Source organism: Mytilus edulis, chromosome 2 (genome assembly GCF_963676685.1).
Source record: "Mytilus edulis chromosome 2, xbMytEdul2.2, whole genome shotgun sequence".
Classification (NCBI taxonomy): Eukaryota; Metazoa; Mollusca; class Bivalvia; order Mytilida; family Mytilidae; genus Mytilus; species Mytilus edulis.
The window spans coordinates 87,498,924-87,518,089 of record NC_092345.1 but is presented as its reverse complement, the minus strand read 5'-3'; the positions used below and the strand labels follow the sequence as shown (position 1 = coordinate 87,518,089).

The 19,166-nt window shown below is 32.5% G+C and overlaps 1 protein-coding gene across 1 annotated transcript in view; it reads right to left on the bottom strand.

The window, feature by feature from the left end:
* Positions 1 to 749: 749 nt before the first annotated feature.
* The window catches only part of LOC139513288 (E3 ubiquitin-protein ligase ubr3-like), a 69,446-nt gene continuing 51,029 nt past the window's right edge, over positions 750 to 19,166 (bottom strand). The window contains exons 25-34 of the mRNA XM_071301654.1: positions 14,663 to 14,742; positions 14,292 to 14,400; positions 13,509 to 13,606; positions 12,866 to 12,984; positions 12,110 to 12,214; positions 8,515 to 8,640; positions 7,423 to 7,593; positions 6,434 to 6,643; positions 4,113 to 4,252; positions 750 to 3,751 (exon numbers count right to left, since the gene is read on the bottom strand). Of these exons, the coding sequence (XP_071157755.1) occupies positions 3,634 to 3,751; positions 4,113 to 4,252; positions 6,434 to 6,643; positions 7,423 to 7,593; positions 8,515 to 8,640; positions 12,110 to 12,214; positions 12,866 to 12,984; positions 13,509 to 13,606; positions 14,292 to 14,400; positions 14,663 to 14,742 (1,276 nt within the window). The 3' untranslated portion in view covers positions 750 to 3,633. The remainder of the gene's footprint in view (positions 3,752 to 4,112; positions 4,253 to 6,433; positions 6,644 to 7,422; positions 7,594 to 8,514; positions 8,641 to 12,109; positions 12,215 to 12,865; positions 12,985 to 13,508; positions 13,607 to 14,291; positions 14,401 to 14,662; positions 14,743 to 19,166) is intronic.

Genomic DNA, 19,166 nt, shown 5'->3' with positions numbered 1-19,166 from the left:
TTATAAATATCAAATATCTAATATACACATTTGTGTATTCAATTATGAGGTCAAATACTTGGTGTATTAAGATTTATATATGTATAGAGTGGTCTGTATAATTATGCAAGACTGAGGTTGATAGGTAATGTGGTCAATTTGATTGGCAGTTTAGGAGGTGGGGCATTGTAATTAAAAGTCCACCTTGTCTCTGATTGTTTAGTGATAATGACAGTTGTCAATCATACTAGTTGAATCAATACCCAGTTACCTAATCAAAATGTTTTTTAAAAAGCCTGCACATCAACACACCTTAATGACATACATTCTTGAATGAACTGCTCCAATAATATACCCAGTTTTTTTCAGTTTATATGTGTTTTATGTGCACATGCATGAGAACCATAGGGAACTATATTTCAGTGTGAATACATCTAGTAACAGTAGCTAACCTGTCCTGTTGTTAGGGAGGCCAGTGCCTAAGTAAAGATTTAGAACAAGTTCTAATCTTTCCAAAAACATTTAAAAAATGTGATCCCCCCTCTAACATTGTCTAATAAACATGCCAAAATTTTAACATGCAAAACACTTGTATCATGTTATTTCACAGAAATATTGTAAACATAAAATATTCTCAGTGGATTCAGTCCAAAACCATATTTGAGGGAAAATTGCCTTGACATACATGTAGGACTCTTCCACGAATATTAGTGGGTAGGGCAAGCCAGTGCTTTGGGAGGCTAAATTTTCTGATTTTTTTTCTAATTCCCTTTATCTATTGGGCTATTAAAGAAAACTTTTTAAAACAGTAAAAGCACATTATTTACTAAGAGGGATCTATTTCTTGTCATACTTCATTTCATTTATAAATGTGTGACATTTCATTTATAAATGTGTGATAGTAACCCAAAATTTTGATTTATTAGCCTAAAAAAAAACTTTGAGGGAATGAGAGCTAGGTATAGATGCCCAAAGGAATCTGATATTAATGATAAAAAAGGGTACATTAGTGTGTTCCGCATCTCAGAATAATCTATTGTATCAATATTCAACTGTTTGTATCCAGAATATTTGACCATTTATTGGAGAATTTATTGCTCTACATTATATTCTTTCATGATGCAGTGTGATTTGAATGTTTGGACAAAATTTTACACAAATCGCTGTAGATTTCATTTTAATTTATACTTATAATAATTTCTTTCAAACTTTTAGGCTGATTATAACATAAATTGGCACTAATGCTTGTTATTAATGTAGTGAATGCAGTGATATTATTCGGGTTATGAAGCACCTATGCATTCTGAATGGGATAAAATGACACAAAATGACAGCTTACTACATCACCAAAGTTATGGGAAATATCTTACTTATAGATACATTGTGTATGTATGGTGGTAAAATATATTTCCATTTGACTGTTGTAATGTTCTTCTTGACATTTTGTCTCTTGAAATATTTAAACTACTCATTTCCAAGTGCAAAAAATATATTGATCCCCCACTTTGAGTTTATAAAAAAATTTAAACCCCCCTTTTCCACAAACTACATTTTTTTTTATCCCCTCTGTATTTTGACCACCCCACCCTCCCAAATAAAAAATGATAAGTCCCTAAGTGATAAATAAATTTATTCCATTTGTTGCAATGAAAATTATGAAATACCAAGACTTCTTATATAATTAAACTCTGAAATTTCACTTAAATAAATCCATTTACACAATTTCACTTTTGGTCGCTTGTTATAGTTTTTCAATATCTGAATTCTTTAATTAGCAATTTTACAAAGTATATAAAAAAACTTGTTAATGTAAATTCATATCACAGCTTCATTGATTAGCAAGAAGTTACATCATGCAATATTAGTAATATGAAATTATCAATACATTTGTACAATCCCTTTTTTATTTTATGTAGAAGTGCTTAGGTAAAAACTGGGAAGACCGATAAGATGCAATGTATATAACATCTATTCATGTATGCAAAGTTAATACATCAAGTATTGCACCATGATCAAAATTCTTAAACAAAAAGTAAACAGATTATAGAAAATCAGAGAACTATTTTAATGGAGGTACTTAAAATAACTTGAGTAAATCAACCCAAGTCTACCTACAGATTACCCTGATATAACAGAATAAAAAACATAAAAATCAACAATATAACATGAACACTTTCCTATGCTATCAATAATTCTTTAAACATGTCATATAAGTGACCACCTTTTATTGATTTGAATTTAATGATGAACTTAAACAACCATTTATTTTTCACCTACTTTCGTACTTGACATTGCTTCTCTAACTGCCAAGATATCAATGACTAGTTTCTTTAAGTTCAATGCATTTTTTTTGTGAATTTGGACAAATTTTAAAGCTCAAGCACAATATAATAATGTTAAAAAATCTAACTTGATTACCCCCTTCAACTGTATCATATGTTTCTGTTGCAAAAAATGGGTGTAAATTACAGAAAAAAATATTCAAATACAATTTTTTATAATCTTAGTATTTTTCAAACTGTGAAAAAGTTATAATTGAGATTGTGATCTTTACATATTGTTTCATGGCATTTTCTGTTTAAATATCCTTATCCAATATGGAAACTCCTGGCATGAAACCAGAGAAAAATATGCAAAATTCTCATTATTTAATCTACTTATGACAATCATATTTCAGCGTATGAAATTTGAAAGGAAAAAATAGAAAAATAGAAAAGAATAAAACTGATAAATTCATTCAATGTGTGCCTTAGATATTATTTGCTTGTTGATGCACTGTATATAATCATTCCATTAATACCCGATACCAAAAGAAGCTATCATGTTTCTAGCAAGAAGGTAAAAATACTCAACATAATTTTACAAATAATGTTAAAACATTAATGTTGTGTTTGTGTTTGAAGACTGACCTATTTAAAAAGTTATACTAATAGCAAGTTAATTCTAAAATAATGCAAGTCTTCTAAATTCTAAAGTTAGCTCCTTAAAGGAGAGAGCTGTTTTAGATTTTGCACTGATAATCGGTTTCAACAAACACTTCATGGAAGGCTTATGTCAGCAGGTAATGTCTGCTTGTTTGATACTGTGGATTTATCTATTTTGATGGGTATCAATTTTTGTGGATTGTTGAGAACTTGCATATTCATGGTTTTGCCAATATCTGTATACAGTAACAAATCCTATTGAAAATGTATTATTCGTTGAACATTTGAACTCGTGGTTCAAGTGTAAACCACGAAACCAACAAAAATGTGTATCTAACCAATAATAATGAATACACAGTAATCCTATTCTGTTTCTGTAATATCAGCAATACAAATAAAAGGGTATCACAGAAAAATAGGTGATAATTATAATCATCTATTGTAGACTATGGTATTATTTCTACCTATAATAGGCCAGTTCAATGAAAAAATATATAAACACATGAATGACAATAAATTATTAAACTGGTGTGGCACAGTGAAGTTCTATTTAGCCATAAAGGAAGCTGTAAGGTCATTTATTGGCACAACAGATATGTAATTTCAGTCATAATTGATACTTCATCTTAATAACAAACAAAAGCAAGCATAAAGATGAGATTCTTTCAAAAAAGATTATCACAGGAATGGAACATACTTTATATCCTAAAATACAGATATAAATGCAAACTCATAATCTGTCTAAATGCCAAATCCATCTTTTACACGAGTGATCAAAACTATGTGATAGCCATTGCTGTTTTAGAAGGTTATATCTTTCTTGGCTCAGGAACAAAGGCTTTCCTCTCCTACAAAATCAGATATATATTAGACATAAATTGTTGACACAGAGATATGTTTTGCCTGTGTGATGAAATTTTGATAGTACATGTATAATGCAAGTGTTGAAATTAAAATGTCAATACTTTTTTTCAATTATATTACCTAATAAATCCAAACTATACAAAATATTCCAAAAAGTCAATGAACCATGGATTAAGATGAAAGGTTAAATAATCTCCCTCAAGTTGAGAAAAGCAAATGCTTATCCACTGCATGCCAAATAGTTGACTTGATCTTAAGTGAGGCCTTCAAAATGGGCCTGGCTATGCCCCACCCTTAATCTGCCTCTGGGGACTGAGATAAGGTTAACATGGCTGAGGTACTTACTTTAATTCTCTGTCCTCCTCTCCATGATCATCTAGGTAAATAGATCCCCATAGTGTGGCCCTTGGACCTCTGATTACTACCACTGTACTGGAGTTGATCAGTAGAAACATTCCAGTACCAGCTCCACACTGTACAGAATGCTACAAATATTAATCCAGGCAGCTTTTAATTTTCAGCAATTTAAATGTTATTTATCATATACTGTAAATTCAGAAATTATTGTGTGCATCTATTATTGCTATTTTGTCATTTCAGAATTAAATGCGATTTTAAATTTTAAAATTTTGAGAAAAATCCTGTTTTAAAATGTGAGTTTAAATTATTGTGTTTACAACTCTGTCGCATTTTTCACAATAATAAAAACCTTGCATTAAGGTAGATCATAAGTAAATGTTTTTTGAGACAGAATTTTCTTATAATTTGCCAAAATGAAGATTTTACTATGCTTTTTTCAAAAATATAATAAAAAGTATGGGTCACCGTGCTATTTTTCAAGCTATGAGTCCTTGAAAATTGCCTAAATTTGGTTAGTTTGTTCATAAAAAAAACTTTAAGAGAGCATAAAAAAAAATTGTGAGAAGATAGGTTTCATAATATGTTTTAAGAAAATATAAAGAAAACATGGTGTCACCGAACTTGTTTTCTTGCCACAAGTGAAAATAAAAAAAATCCCTATTAGCCCAGTATAATTTTTGTACTAAAAGAGTTATCTCCCCTTAAATGGCTCATTTGAAAAAAAAGTTTTTTAAAGCCAAAAAGTTGATATTTGTTAAAATATTTTGGATAATAGTATAAATTAACAAGTTTTCTTTATATAAATAAACAATCTAACCATTAAATTGCAAATCTGTTTCCAAATTTGCTGATTTGGGCAAATAACTAATTTCGTACAGATTGTACAATCCAAGATGGCGGTATACCATGGGTCTACCTTAATTTTTGAATTTACAGTATAGGATGTCATAACATCACATCTTCTATTAAAAATGACGTCATCCATCAATATTATTGTATTTATTGTTTATTTTTATACACAACTTGGCAAGAAATTCAAGTGTGCAATAAATTTTTTATAGAGTTCAGTACTGACCTCTACAAATCCATAAATGGTAAGTAAAATCCATTGAGCATCTGGCTTTAGGCCTACCCTAATTCAATTTTACTAACCCCTTCAGTTCTTAAGGCGGTTCAGTAAGAACCATATAACTTATAAAATGGTATTTCATCTCCTAATTTTGAATATGCTAGACTTATATTGTTGATTTATTATAACTCATTGGGTGCAAATTTTCTCAGATTTCTTTGAAATAGAATAGTTCAGTGACACACAAATTTCTCAACGGCTTCTCTGTTCAATTTGTTTTAAAAAAAACACTATGAAATGCGATTTTAATTTCGTCTATAAAATTAAATAAATTAAAAATATTTACTGTCGATTTTCATTTATTTTTGTGGGTATCAATTACCAACTAATCCTAATCTTAGAAAAGATAGTCCCTACTTCCCTACTATCAAATGTAATTGTATCACAAATTAAATACTACTTCACTTACATGTACACACTCATAACTACTTTGTTGTTGACAACATGACTGTCTAAAACAGAGGTACTGTCCACATACAAGACAGAGAGCAGGATCCTTGGGTACACTACTACACAAATACATAACATTTCACTTACATGTACACACTCATAACTACTTTGTTGTTGACAACATGACTGTCTAAAACAGAGGTACTGTCCACATACAAGACAGAGAGCAGGATCCTTGGGTACACTACTACACAAATACATAACATTTCACTTACATGTACACACTCATAACTACTTTGTTGTTGACAACATGACTGTCTAAAACAGAGGTACTGTCCACATACAAGACAGAGAGCAGGATCCTTGGGTACACTACTACACAAATACATAACATTTCACTTACATGTACACACTCATAACTACTTTGTTGTTGACAACATGACTGTCTAAAACAGAGGTACTGTCCACATACAAGACAGAGAGCAGGATCCTTGGGTACACTGCTACACAAATACATAACATTTCACTTACATGTACACACTCATAACTACTTTGTTGTTGACAACATGACTGTCTAAAACATAGGTACTGTCCACATACAAGACAGAGAGCAGGATCCTTGGGTACACTACTACACAAATACATAACATTTCACTTACATGTACACACTCATAACTACTTTGTTGTTGACAACATGACTGTCTAAAACAGAGGTACTGTCCACATACAAGACAGAGAGCAGGATCCTTGGGTGAACTACTACACAAATACATAACATTTCACTTACATGTACACACTCATAACTACTTTGTTGTTGACAACATGACTGTCTAAAACAGAGGTACTGTCCACATACAAGACAGAGAGCAGGATCCTTGGGTACACTGCTACACATACCACACTGTCTACTGTTGTAACTCTGGAATATCTTGTAATAGTGATGAGGTAGTACAATCAACTGTGGGGGATGCCATGTAGGTGTGTACATCAATAAACTCTGAAATATACAAACATGTTTTTTACTCTTTATTCGGGTTATTGTCTCTTTGACACATACCCGTTTTCCATTCTCAATTTCTTCAGAATAAAGGAGACATGTATTGCATGTAAATCAATTGTGTTAAATCTAGCATAGGAAATGTCATGTAAAAGGTGCACATCAATTAAAACTGTACTTGACACTACATCACAGATGACTTGCTACTGTCAATGCCATATTTAGATCTACATTATACAACTTTAGGTTTTACAGCAGGCCTGATACATTTTGTGTACCATAATAGAAAAGAAATACTCCCAAAAGAAAAACTTTCATTTGCACACTATAATTAATTTATGAATAAGGCTGACATATTCATTACAATTTCGTACACTTACTACATATATTTTCAATGTTGGTTTATAAAGCTGACTAGTTCTGATCTCCAGTTATAATAAATGATATCCTTATCCTATCCTGAACTTACTTTAGAATCTGTTCACTGTTAATTGATAAAGCTGATGATTTCTGATCTCCAGTTATGGTAGTGATAAACTTATACTTGTACTATACATGTTGAACTTACCTTAGAATCTGTTGGCTATTGATTTATAAAGCTGACAAGTTCTGATCAACTGTCAGGGTAGTGATACAATGTGTTATACTTACTTTAGAATCTGTTTGTTGTTCGTTGATAAAATTGACAAGTTCAGAGCACCACAAACGTATCAATGTCATGGGTTCCTCTATAGTCATGGTAGTGTTTACCTGATACTTATAGTATGTGTTTAACTTACTTTAGAATCTGTCGGCTGTTCGTTGATAAAGTTGACAAGTTCAGAGCACCATAGACGTGTCAATGTCATGGGTTCCTCTATTAACCAATTCAAACATGTAGCAGAACTACTGTCAAAACCATTATATAATCCAAGGTAACTGATCAGAATCTGGAACTCTGTGGCATCCTCCTATAAAAGAATCAAACTTTATTGCAACTTAACAGATTTAAACAAGAGGGAAAAAGGTTATAGCTATAAAATTTGAAATAAAAACAAGAAGATGGAAATTGATAGGCCATGTCTCAAGGAAGGAACAAGCAAACATCGCTAGAGTGTCACTGAGATGGACTCCAACTGGCAAGAGGAAAAGGGGAAGAATAAAAGAAACATGGTGAAGAACAGTGGAAAGCGATATGAAGGAGAAGAAAGCACAAGACAGAGTGATATTGAGAGAGCTAGTGTCGGCCTTATGTGCATCAAAGCACGAAGAGGATTAAGTAAGTATAAAATTTTAATGTATAATACTAAAAAAAAAAATGGTCCAGATTTTTTATTTAATACTATAAATTCATAAATTTTTGAGTGTTCTATTGTGATTGTTGAAAAATTGACATAGACATGATATTATCTATTGCGTTTACGGGAAATGAAAGAAGGAGTGGTACAAAATACTAAATTCAATGCATTTCTTAAAATTTTGGGACATCAATCATATCACAAGTTTTGAAATAATAAAACAGCTCATTATTATGACATTAATACTATAAAATAAAATGACTATTGTGCAAACAATAAACTTTAATAATTTAATTTTGGATGTAACGCATCTTCTGATTGGCTGATGTTGTTTTGTTTATCAGCCCATAGACATAATTTTGTCATGTGACCGTGACGTAATCAATGTTTTTTTCTGATTTACTCCTGTTTAAAAAATATTTTTTCTGCCTATTTGAAATAACATAAAAAATGTGGTGCACACTTTGAATAACCCGCTACGCAGTATATTCAGTGTGCACCACATTTTTGCTGTTATTTCTTCATAGACAGAAAAAATATTACAGTCATTCCTTAAATAAAAATATACAGGAGAAATAAGGAAAAAAGACAAACCTTAGGGGGTGGGAATTCTTCCTCAAACAAATGGAACCTGATAAGAGATGCTGTCTTCAGGAATGGTAAACAATAGTCCTGTACAGCATAGTCTACACTCTGTGGTGACCAAACACTCTGACAAATCTGTAAAATAACATGTAAAATACAGCATAGTATACACTCTGTGGTGACCAAACACTCTGACAAATCTGTAAAATAACATGTAAAATACAGCATAGTATACACTCTGTGGTGACCAAATACTCTGACAAATCTGTAAAATAACATGTAAAATACAGCATAGTCTACACTCTGTGGTGACCAAACACTCTGACAAATCTGTAAAATAACATGTTAAATACAGCATAGTATACACTCTGTGGTGACCATACACTCTGACAAATCTGTAAAATAACATGTAAAATACAGCATAGTCTACACTCTGTGGTGACCATACACTCTGACAAATCTGTAAAATAATATGTAAAATACAGCAGAGTCCTCACTCTTAGGTGACCAGACACTTTGGGAAATTTGTAAAATAACATGTAAAATACAGCCAAGTCTACACTCTATGGTGACCATAAAATTTGACAAATCTGTAAAATAACATGTAAAATACAGCAAAGTCTACACTCTTAGGTGACCATGCACTCTGACAAATCTGTAAAATTACATGTAAAATACAACATAGTATACACTCTGTGGTGACCATACACTCTGACAAATCTGTAAAATAATATGTAAAATACAGCAAAGTCCTCACTCTTAGGTGACCAGACACTTTGGGAAATTTGTAAAATAACATGTAAAATACAGCCAAGTCTACACTCTATTGTGACCATAAACTTTGACAAATCTGTAAAATAACATGTAAAATACAGCAAAGTCTACACTCTGTAGTGACCAAACACTCTGACAAATCTGTAAAATAACATGTAAAATACAACATAGTCTACACCCTGTGGTGACCAAACACTCTGACAAATCTGTAAAATAACATGTAAAATACAGCATAGTCTACACTCTGTGGTGACCAAACACTCTGACAAATCTGTAAAATAACATGTAAAATACAGCATAGTCTACACTCTGTGGTGACCAAACACTCTGACAAATCTGTAAAATAACATGTAAAATACAGCATAGTCTACACTCTTAGTTGACCAAACACTCTGACAAATCTGTAAAATAACATGTAAAATACAGCAGAGTATACACTCTGTGGTGACCAAATACTCTGACAAATCTGTAAAATAACATGTAAAATACAGCATAGTCTACACTCTGTGGTGACCAAACACTCTGACAAATCTGTAAAATAACATGTAAAATACAGCATAGTATACACTCTGTCGTGACCAAACACTCTGACAAATCTGTAAAATAATATGTAAAATACAGCATAGTATACACTCTGTGGTGACCATACACTCTGACAAATCTGTAAAATAACATGTAAAATACAGCATAGTCTACACTCTGTGGTGACCAAACACTCTGACAAATCTGTAAAATAACATGTAAAATACAGCATAGTATACACTCTGTGGTGACCAAACACTCTGACAAATCTGTAAAATAACATGTAAAATACAGCATAGTATACACTCTGTGGTGACCAAACACTCTGACAAATCTGTAAAATAACATGTAAAATACAGCATAGTCTACACTCTGTCATGACCATACACTCTGACAAATCTGTAAAATAACATGTAAAATACAGCATAGTATACACTCTGTCATGACCATACACTCTGACAAATCTGTAAAATAACATGTAAAATACAGCATAGTCTACACTCTGTGGTGACCATACACTCTGACAAATCTGTAAAATAACATGTAAAATACAGCATAGTCTACACTCTGTGGTGACCAAACACTCTGACAAATCTGTAAAATAACATGTAAAATACAGCATAGTATACACTCTGTCATGACCATACACTCTGACAAATCTGTTAAAATAACATGTAAAATACAGCATAGTATACACTCTGTGGTGACCAAACACTCTGACAAATCTGTAAAATAACATGTAAAATACAACATAGTCTACACCCTGTGGTGACCAAACACTCTGACAAATCTGTAAAATAACATGTAAAATACAGCATAGTATACACTCTGTGGTGACCAAACACTCTGACAAATCTGTAAAATAATATGTAAAATACAGCAAAGTCCTCACTCTTAGGTGACCAAACACTCTGACAAATCTGTAAAATAACATGTAAAATACAGCATAGTCTACACTCTGTGGTGACCAAACACTCTGACAAATCTGTAAAATAACATGTAAAATACAGCATAGTCTACACTCTTAGTTGACCAAACACTCTGACAAATCTGTAAAATAACATGTAAAATACAGCATAGTATACACTCTGTGGTGACCAAATACTCTGACAAATCTGTAAAATAACATGTAAAATACAGCATAGTCTACACTCTGTGGTGACCAAACACTCTGACAAATCTGTAAAATAACATGTAAAATACAGCATAGTATACACTCTGTCGTGACCAAACACTCTGACAAATCTGTAAAATAATATGTAAAATACAGCATAGTATACACTCTGTGGTGACCATACACTCTGACAAATCTGTAAAATAACATGTAAAATACAGCATAGTCTACACTCTGTGGTGACCAAACACTCTGACAAATCTGTAAAATAACATGTAAAATACAGCATAGTATACACTCTGTGGTGACCAAACACTCTGACAAATCTGTAAAATAACATGTAAAATACAGCATAGTATACACTCTGTGGTGACCAAACACTCTGACAAATCTGTAAAATAACATGTAAAATACAGCATAGTATACACTCTGTCATGACCATACACTCTGACAAATCTGTAAAATAACATGTAAAATACAGCATAGTATACACTCTGTCATGACCATACACTCTGACAAATCTGTAAAATAACATGTAAAATACAGCATAGTATACACTCTGTGGTGACCATACACTCTGACAAATCTGTAAAATAACATGTAAAATACAGCATAGTCTACACTCTGTGGTGACCAAACACTCTGACAAATCTGTAAAATAACATGTAAAATACAGCATAGTATACACTCTGTCATGACCATACACTCTGACAAATCTGTAAAATAACATGTAAAATACAGCATAGTATACACTCTGTGGTGACCATACACTCTGACAAATCTGTAAAATAACATGTAAAATACAGCATAGTATACACTCTGTGGTGACCATACACTCTGACAAATCTGTAAAATAATATGTAAAATACAGCAAAGTCCTCACTCTTAGGTGACCAGACACTTTGGGAAATTTGTAAAATAACATGTAAAATACAGCATAGTCTACAATCTGTGGTGACTGAACACTTAACTCTTAAATGTTCAATCTATTAAATATAAAATATAGTATATTCTAACATCTGTAATAATCATAAACTTTGCCAAGTCTATAAAATTTCAAATACAGTATTGTTTACACTCTGCCTTGATTTGACTCTTTAACAAATCTGTTAAATATAAAATATAGTATATTCTAATATACATAAAGACTGACCACTTTGACAAACATGACTTAGTAACATGAAATATACTTACAGCTGGGATATCTTTGTCAATCATATCTATATCATCATATAACCTGCTGACCTCTAACCTAGTGATCACATGACTCAGCGTCCCTTCTAATGTCTGAAAGGGTACCTAAAAGGACAGAGAAATTTAAAATACATGTATACTGAAAAATTATTTTTTGAAGATATAAAGCAATAAATAATCAAGATGTCTTTGAAAAATTTATAAAAGGTCCACAATTTTCATAACATTTAAAAGAAAAAAAGGATTATCAGCTGCACCACTAGGGCATGATATGCCCTTCATCTTGTATGTATGAAGTTTTATGCAAAAACCATAAATAGTTTCTGAGATACGGCAAGACATGTGCACCCCCCCCCCCCCCCCACCCCCCCCTCCAAAATAAAATTTTAAATCATCACCAAAAAATATACAGATCTTTAGATTAATATAACTAAGAAGTGTGTTAAGTTTTAAGCAATAATCATTAATGGTTCTTGAGATACGGTGCGACATGTGAAAAAAACACCCCTTTTTTAGTTATAAAAGTACAGTAACTCAAAAAGTCAAAATCTCATTTTCACCAAAAAGTATACAAATCGTTTGACCATCATAAGAAACAACTATGTAAAGTTTTATAATGTGAGAATTAGTTGTTCTCAAGTTACGGCGCAACATGTGGATGCCGAACAGACAGACAGATGGACAGACGCCAGACATTTGTATACCATAATATGTCTCCTCTAAATTTTGACAAGCATATAAAATTGAACCACTTACAGGCCTGCCTTTCTTTCTCCATGCCTCTCTTTCCTCAGCTGTGAATTTACAACTTGTAGAGACCAGGGCCTGGATGAATATTACATTGTATAACATCTTCACAATCAACTGATAATGTTCTGGAAAAAAAAATTGTAGTTGTGATAGTTTGCAATAAACATAAAAGTATTGAATAAATTAAAGACAAATAGCAAATGGTAGTAATCCAAAAGCTAAAACTAATAAAAAGATCCTTATATAACTCATTTTTAAAAGAGGATAACATCTTCCACTCTTATCTTCTGAATCTGTGATTTTCATTATCAAATGCTATTTTGAAAGTTCACATTTAAACTAATAAATACCAAAGTAATAATTCTAAACAAGATCTCTGCATTATTTCTCATCAAATATTATGCATTTCTCCTTTTTTAATCTGGGGAAGGGGTTGCTGATAAGAAAACAAAAATATCATTTTGTTTAAAAGTTAAAGATAGTGAAGAGGAATCATATTTAAATCCCAACAACCAACAATATAAATCTCCTGAAATACTGCATTCTTTTTAAAATATCTCACAAAATAGAACCACTCACCAGTTACTTATTTGAAGTGCTTATCACCCCATGTTTTATTATTTCTGGCACTGTCTTTAACTACACATACCTTTTTCTATAGTAGATGGCAGTGTCAATATCAGCTGAATCAAAATAGCTGTTGGGTCTCTTAGCAACAGAGGAACATCTTTCAGATATACAGACACACTGAATAAGAAAACAGTTGAGAGAACACATTAACATTTAAGTACAATTTTGTCTAATGAAATGGGTCTATCTCAAGAGCTAAATTGACAGAGCATCATCACTACAATGGCTTCCATTTTTAGATTATAAAAATTAGGTGGCGTAATCAGTAGATAATTTTGAAGAAGTTGAATCCTGACTGTCCTACAAATGGATGTACTGCAACAGTTTGGATAATTTAAGTAAAACCACATACATAAGATGCATAAAATCCTAAAATAGGCACTTCCATTAAACTTTTAAAGCCCATAGAAATAGATGTAAACAATTCAAATTTATTATCTTCACCTTTTTTACCTTCTTTAACAAAGAGTTCCATTCATTTTGTTTAATTTCAAATGGCTTTCCGCCTGTAGGATACTAATTAACTTTAGGGATAACCTAAAGTTACAAATATAAGTATTCAAGATGAGTTCTGTGTTATACATCTTGGATATTTATTGATTATTGTAATGAAAAAAGAGGAAACAGGGATCTTTTGTTCTATGGCTACATTCCTGCAGTGAGAAAAAGTAGATTATTAGTTAAATCCATTTCTCTTTATCAATTTTGACAAAATGCAAATTAACTTTGAACAAAAACTGACTTTAAACATGAAAAGGAAAGAAAAGTTTGCAAGTGGTGACCTGTTGTTTGTGCTATATACCTGTTTGATTGTTCAGTTAGACCTATACCAGTGATATGTGACCAGACATCTGTATATGGTTTGGTTGTCAGTATCTTACTGTGCATACTTAACACATGCATCAATGGTACTGAAAAATATTATTTATTTCTTATATATTATAACTAATAAACAAATACATCAGAAATATTGCTTCAATTTGATGAAGTACAGCTTAGCTGTCCCAATCCTACTAAATTTACAAAATGTTATTTATTGTCAAAAGTGATAAAATGCTTGTCATTAAATTGTGTTACCATATAATATATAATATGAAATGATTTTACCACAAAAGTAAAAATTTTCTAAATTTTAAATAATGTTAATTTGAATTATAACAGCTGAATACTCACAAAATGAGTGTTTCCTAAGAGCTGAGGTGTGTTTACTTAAGTTTCCACATCTCTGTAGGCACTCTACTTCAAGATTTGTCCTGAAAATTAACAAAACTTAAAATAAATGTCATTGAAAACAATAGCTAATCCTAAATTGCACAAGACAATATGTCAAGATACAATTTTGGGTTCAAATTGGACCTGTAGAGTGAAACTTTACCCTCAAAATCTTTCTGCATTTAAACACATGGTAAATGATGGATTAATGTATGTTAAACACCCAGTGGCAAATTAAATGCATATTCATGATGAGAACAATTCAATGCTATATGAATATGAACCGTGCTTTGTATTAGACTAACATGCAGAGCCTGAATTTTTTATGTGCTTTTCACAAGGTAGCAGTCCCCAGTTCCTATAAACATTTTGCAACAATTCAAAATTCAGTTAATTAATGAGGTAGCTGTTGCTTACTAATATATCTTAACAAAAGGAAGTGACAAACCAGATGTAACACAGAAAAAGGTCTGAGTAGGTATGGCACAAAAAAATTAAATTGGGTGCCATTTATCTAGAAGCTACAAAGTTTTTATTGAGAAAAATGAGTTGAAGAGACAAAGGTACACCAGTATAAACCTCTATTGGAGTAGGGGTATACAATTATAAGTGACTGTTCTTGAAGAGACAAAGGTAAACCAGTATAAACCTCTATTGGAGTAGGGGTATACAATTATAAGTGACTGTTCTTGAAGAGACAAAGGTAAACCAGTATAAACCTCTATTGGAGTAGGGGTATACAATTATAAGTGGCTGTTCTTGAAGAGACAAAGGTAAACCAGTATACACCTCTATTGGAGTAGGGGTATACAATTATAAGTGACTGTTCTTGAAGAGACAAAGGTAAACCAGTATAAACCTCTATTGGAGTAGGGGTATACAATTATAAGTGGCTGTTCTTGAAGAGACAAAGGTAAACCAGTATAAACCTCTATTGGAGTAGGGGTATACAATTATAAGTTACTGTTCTTGAAGAGACAAAGGTAAACCAGTATACACCTCTATTAGAGTAGGGTATTCAATTATAAGTTACTGTTCTTGAAGAGACAAAGGTAAACCAGTATACACCTCTATTAGAGTAGGGGTATTCAATTATAAGTGACTGTTCTTGAAGAGACAAAGGTAAACCAGTATACACCTCTATTGGAGTAGGGGTATACAATTATAAGTGACTGTTCTTGAAGAGACAAAGGTAAACCAGTATAAACCTCTATTGGAGTAGGGGTATACAATTATAAGTGACTGTTCTTGAAGAGACAAAGGTAAACCAGTATAAACCTCTATTAGAGTAGGGGTATACAATTATAAGTGACTGTTCTTGAAGAGACAACGGTAAACCAGTATAAACCTCTATTGGAGTAGGGGTATACAATTATAAGTTACTGTTCTTGAAGAGACAAAGGTAAACCAGTATACACCTCTATTGGAGCAGGGGTATTCCATTATAAGTTACTGTTCTTGAAGAGACAAAGGTAAACCAGTATACACCTCTATTGGAGCAGGGGTATTCAATTATAAGTGACTGTTCTTGAAGAGACAAAGGTAAAGCAGTATAAACCTCTATTAGAGTAGGGGTATTCAATTATAAGTGACTGTTCTTGAAGAGACAAAGGTAAACCAGTATAAACCTCTATTGGAGTAGGGGTATACAATTATAAGTTACTGTTCTTGAAGAGACAAAGGTAAACCAGTATAAACCTCTATTGGAGTAGGGGTATACAATTATAAGTGGCTGTTCTTGAAGAGACAAAGGTAAACCAGTATAAACCTCTATTGGAGTAGGGGTATACAATTATAACTGACTGTTCTTGAAGAGACAAAGGTAAACCAGTATACACCTCTATTGGAGTAGGGGTATACAATTATAAGTGACTGTTCTTGAAGAGACAAAGGTAAACCAGTATAAATCTCTATTGGAGTAGGGGTATACAATTATAAGTGACTGTTCTTGAAGAGACAAAGGTAAACCAGTATACACCTCTATTAGAGTAGGGGTATTCAATTATAAGTTACTGTTCTTGAAGAGACAAAGGTAAACCAGTATACACCTCTATTAGAGTAGGGGTATTCAATTATAAGTGACTGTTCTTAAAGAGACAAAGGTAAACCAGTATACACCTCTATTGGAGTAGGGGTATACAATTATAAGTGACTGTTCTTGAAGAGACAAAGGTAAACCAGTTTAAACCTCTATTGGAGCAGGGGTATTCAATTATAAGTTACTGTTCTTGAAGAGACAAAGGTAAACCAGTATACACCTCTATTGGAGCAGGGGTATTAAATTATAAGTGACTGTTCTTGAAGAGACAAAGGTAAACCAGTATAAACCTCTATTAGAGTAGGGGTATTCAATTATAAGTGACTGTTTTTGAAGAGACAAAGGTAAACCAGTATAAACCTCTATTGGAGTAGGGGTATACAATTATAAGTTACTGTTCTTGAAGAGACAAAGGTAAACCAGTATAAACCTCTATTGGAGTAGGGGTATACAATTATAAGTGTCTGTTCTTGAAGAGACAAAGGTAAACCAGTATAAACCTCTATTGGAGTAGGGGTATACAATTATAACTGACTGTTCTTGAAGAGACAAAGGTAAACCAGTATAAACCTCTATTGGAGTAGGGGTATACAATTATAAGTGACTGTTCTTGAAGAGACAAAGGTAAACCAGTATTAACCTCTATTGGAGTAGGGGTATACAATTATAAGTGACTGTTCTTGAAGAGACAAAGGTAAACCAGTATACACCTCTATTAGAGTAGGGGTATTCAAATATAAGTGACTGTTCTTGAAGAGACAAAGGTAAACCAGTATACACCTCTATTAGAGTAGGGGTATTCAATTATAAGTGACTGTTCTTGAAGAGACAAAGGTAAACCAGTATACACCTCTATTGGAGTAGGGGTATACAATTATAAGTGACTGTTCTTGAAGAGACAAAGGTAAACCAGTATAAACCTCTATTGGAGTAGGGGTATACAATTATAAGTTACTGTTCTTGAAGAGACAAAGGTAAACCAGTATAAACCTCTATTAGAGTAGGGGTATACAATTATAAGTGACTGTTCTTGAAGAGACAAAGGTAAACCAGTATCAACCTCTATTGGAGTAGGGGTATTCAATTATAAGTTACTGTTCTTGAAGAGACAAAGGTAAACCAGTATACAGCTCTATTGGAGCCAGGGTATTCAATTATAAGTTACTGTTCTTGAAGAGACAAAGGTAAACCAGTATATACCTCTATTGGAGCAGGGGTATTCAATTATAAGTGACTGTTCTTGAAGAGACAAAGGTAAACCAGTATAAACCTCTATTAGAGTAGGGGTATTCAATTATAAGTGACTGTTCTTGAAGAGACAAAGGTAAACCAGTATAAACCTCTATTGGAGTAGGGGTATACAATTATAAGTTACTGTTCTTGAAGAGACAAAGGTAAACCAGTATAAACCTCTATTGGAGTAGGGGTATACAATTATAAGTGACTGTTCTTCAAGAGACAAAGGTAAACCAGTATAAACCTCTATTGGAGTAGGGGTATACAATTATAAGTGACTGTTCTTGAAGAGACAAAGGTAAACCAGTATAAACCTCTATTGGAGTAGGGGTATTCAATTATAAGTGACTGTTCTTGAAGAGACAAAGGTAAACCAGTATACACCTCTATTGGAGTAGGGGTATTCAATTATAAGTGACTGTTCTTGAAGAGACAAAGGTAAACCAGTATAAACCGCTATTAGAGTAGGGGTATTCAATTATAAGTGACTGTTCTTGAAGAGACAAAGGTAAACCAGTATAAACCTCTATTAGAGTAGGGGCATTCAATTATAAGTGACTGTTCTTGAAGAGACAAAGGTAAACCAGTATAAACCTCTATTGGAGTAGGGGTATACAATTATAAGTGACTGTTCTTGAAGAGACAAAGGTAAACCAGTATAAACCTCTATTGGAGTAGGGGTATACAATTATAAGTGACTGTTCTTGAAGAGACAAAGGTAAACCAGTATAAACCTCTATTGGAGTAGGGGTATTCAATTATAAGTGACTGTTCTTGAAGAGACAAAGGTAAACCAGTATCAACCTCTATTGGAGTAGGGGTATACAATTATAAGTGACAGTTCTTGAAGAGACAAAGGTAAACCAGTATAAACCTCTATTGGAGTAGGGGTATACAATTATAAGTGACTGTTCTTGAAGAGACAAAGGTAAACCAGTATAAACCTCTATTGGAGTAGGGGTATACAATTATAAGTTACTGTTCTTGAAGAGACAAATGTAAACCAGTATAAACCTCTATTGGAGTAGGGGTATACAATTATAAGTGACTGTTCTTGAAGAGACAAAGGTAAACCAGTATAAACCTCTATTAGAGTAGGGGTATTCAATTATAAGTGTCTGTTCTTGAAGAGACAAAGGTAAACCAGTATAAACCTCTATTGGAGTAGGGGTATACAATTATAAGTGACTG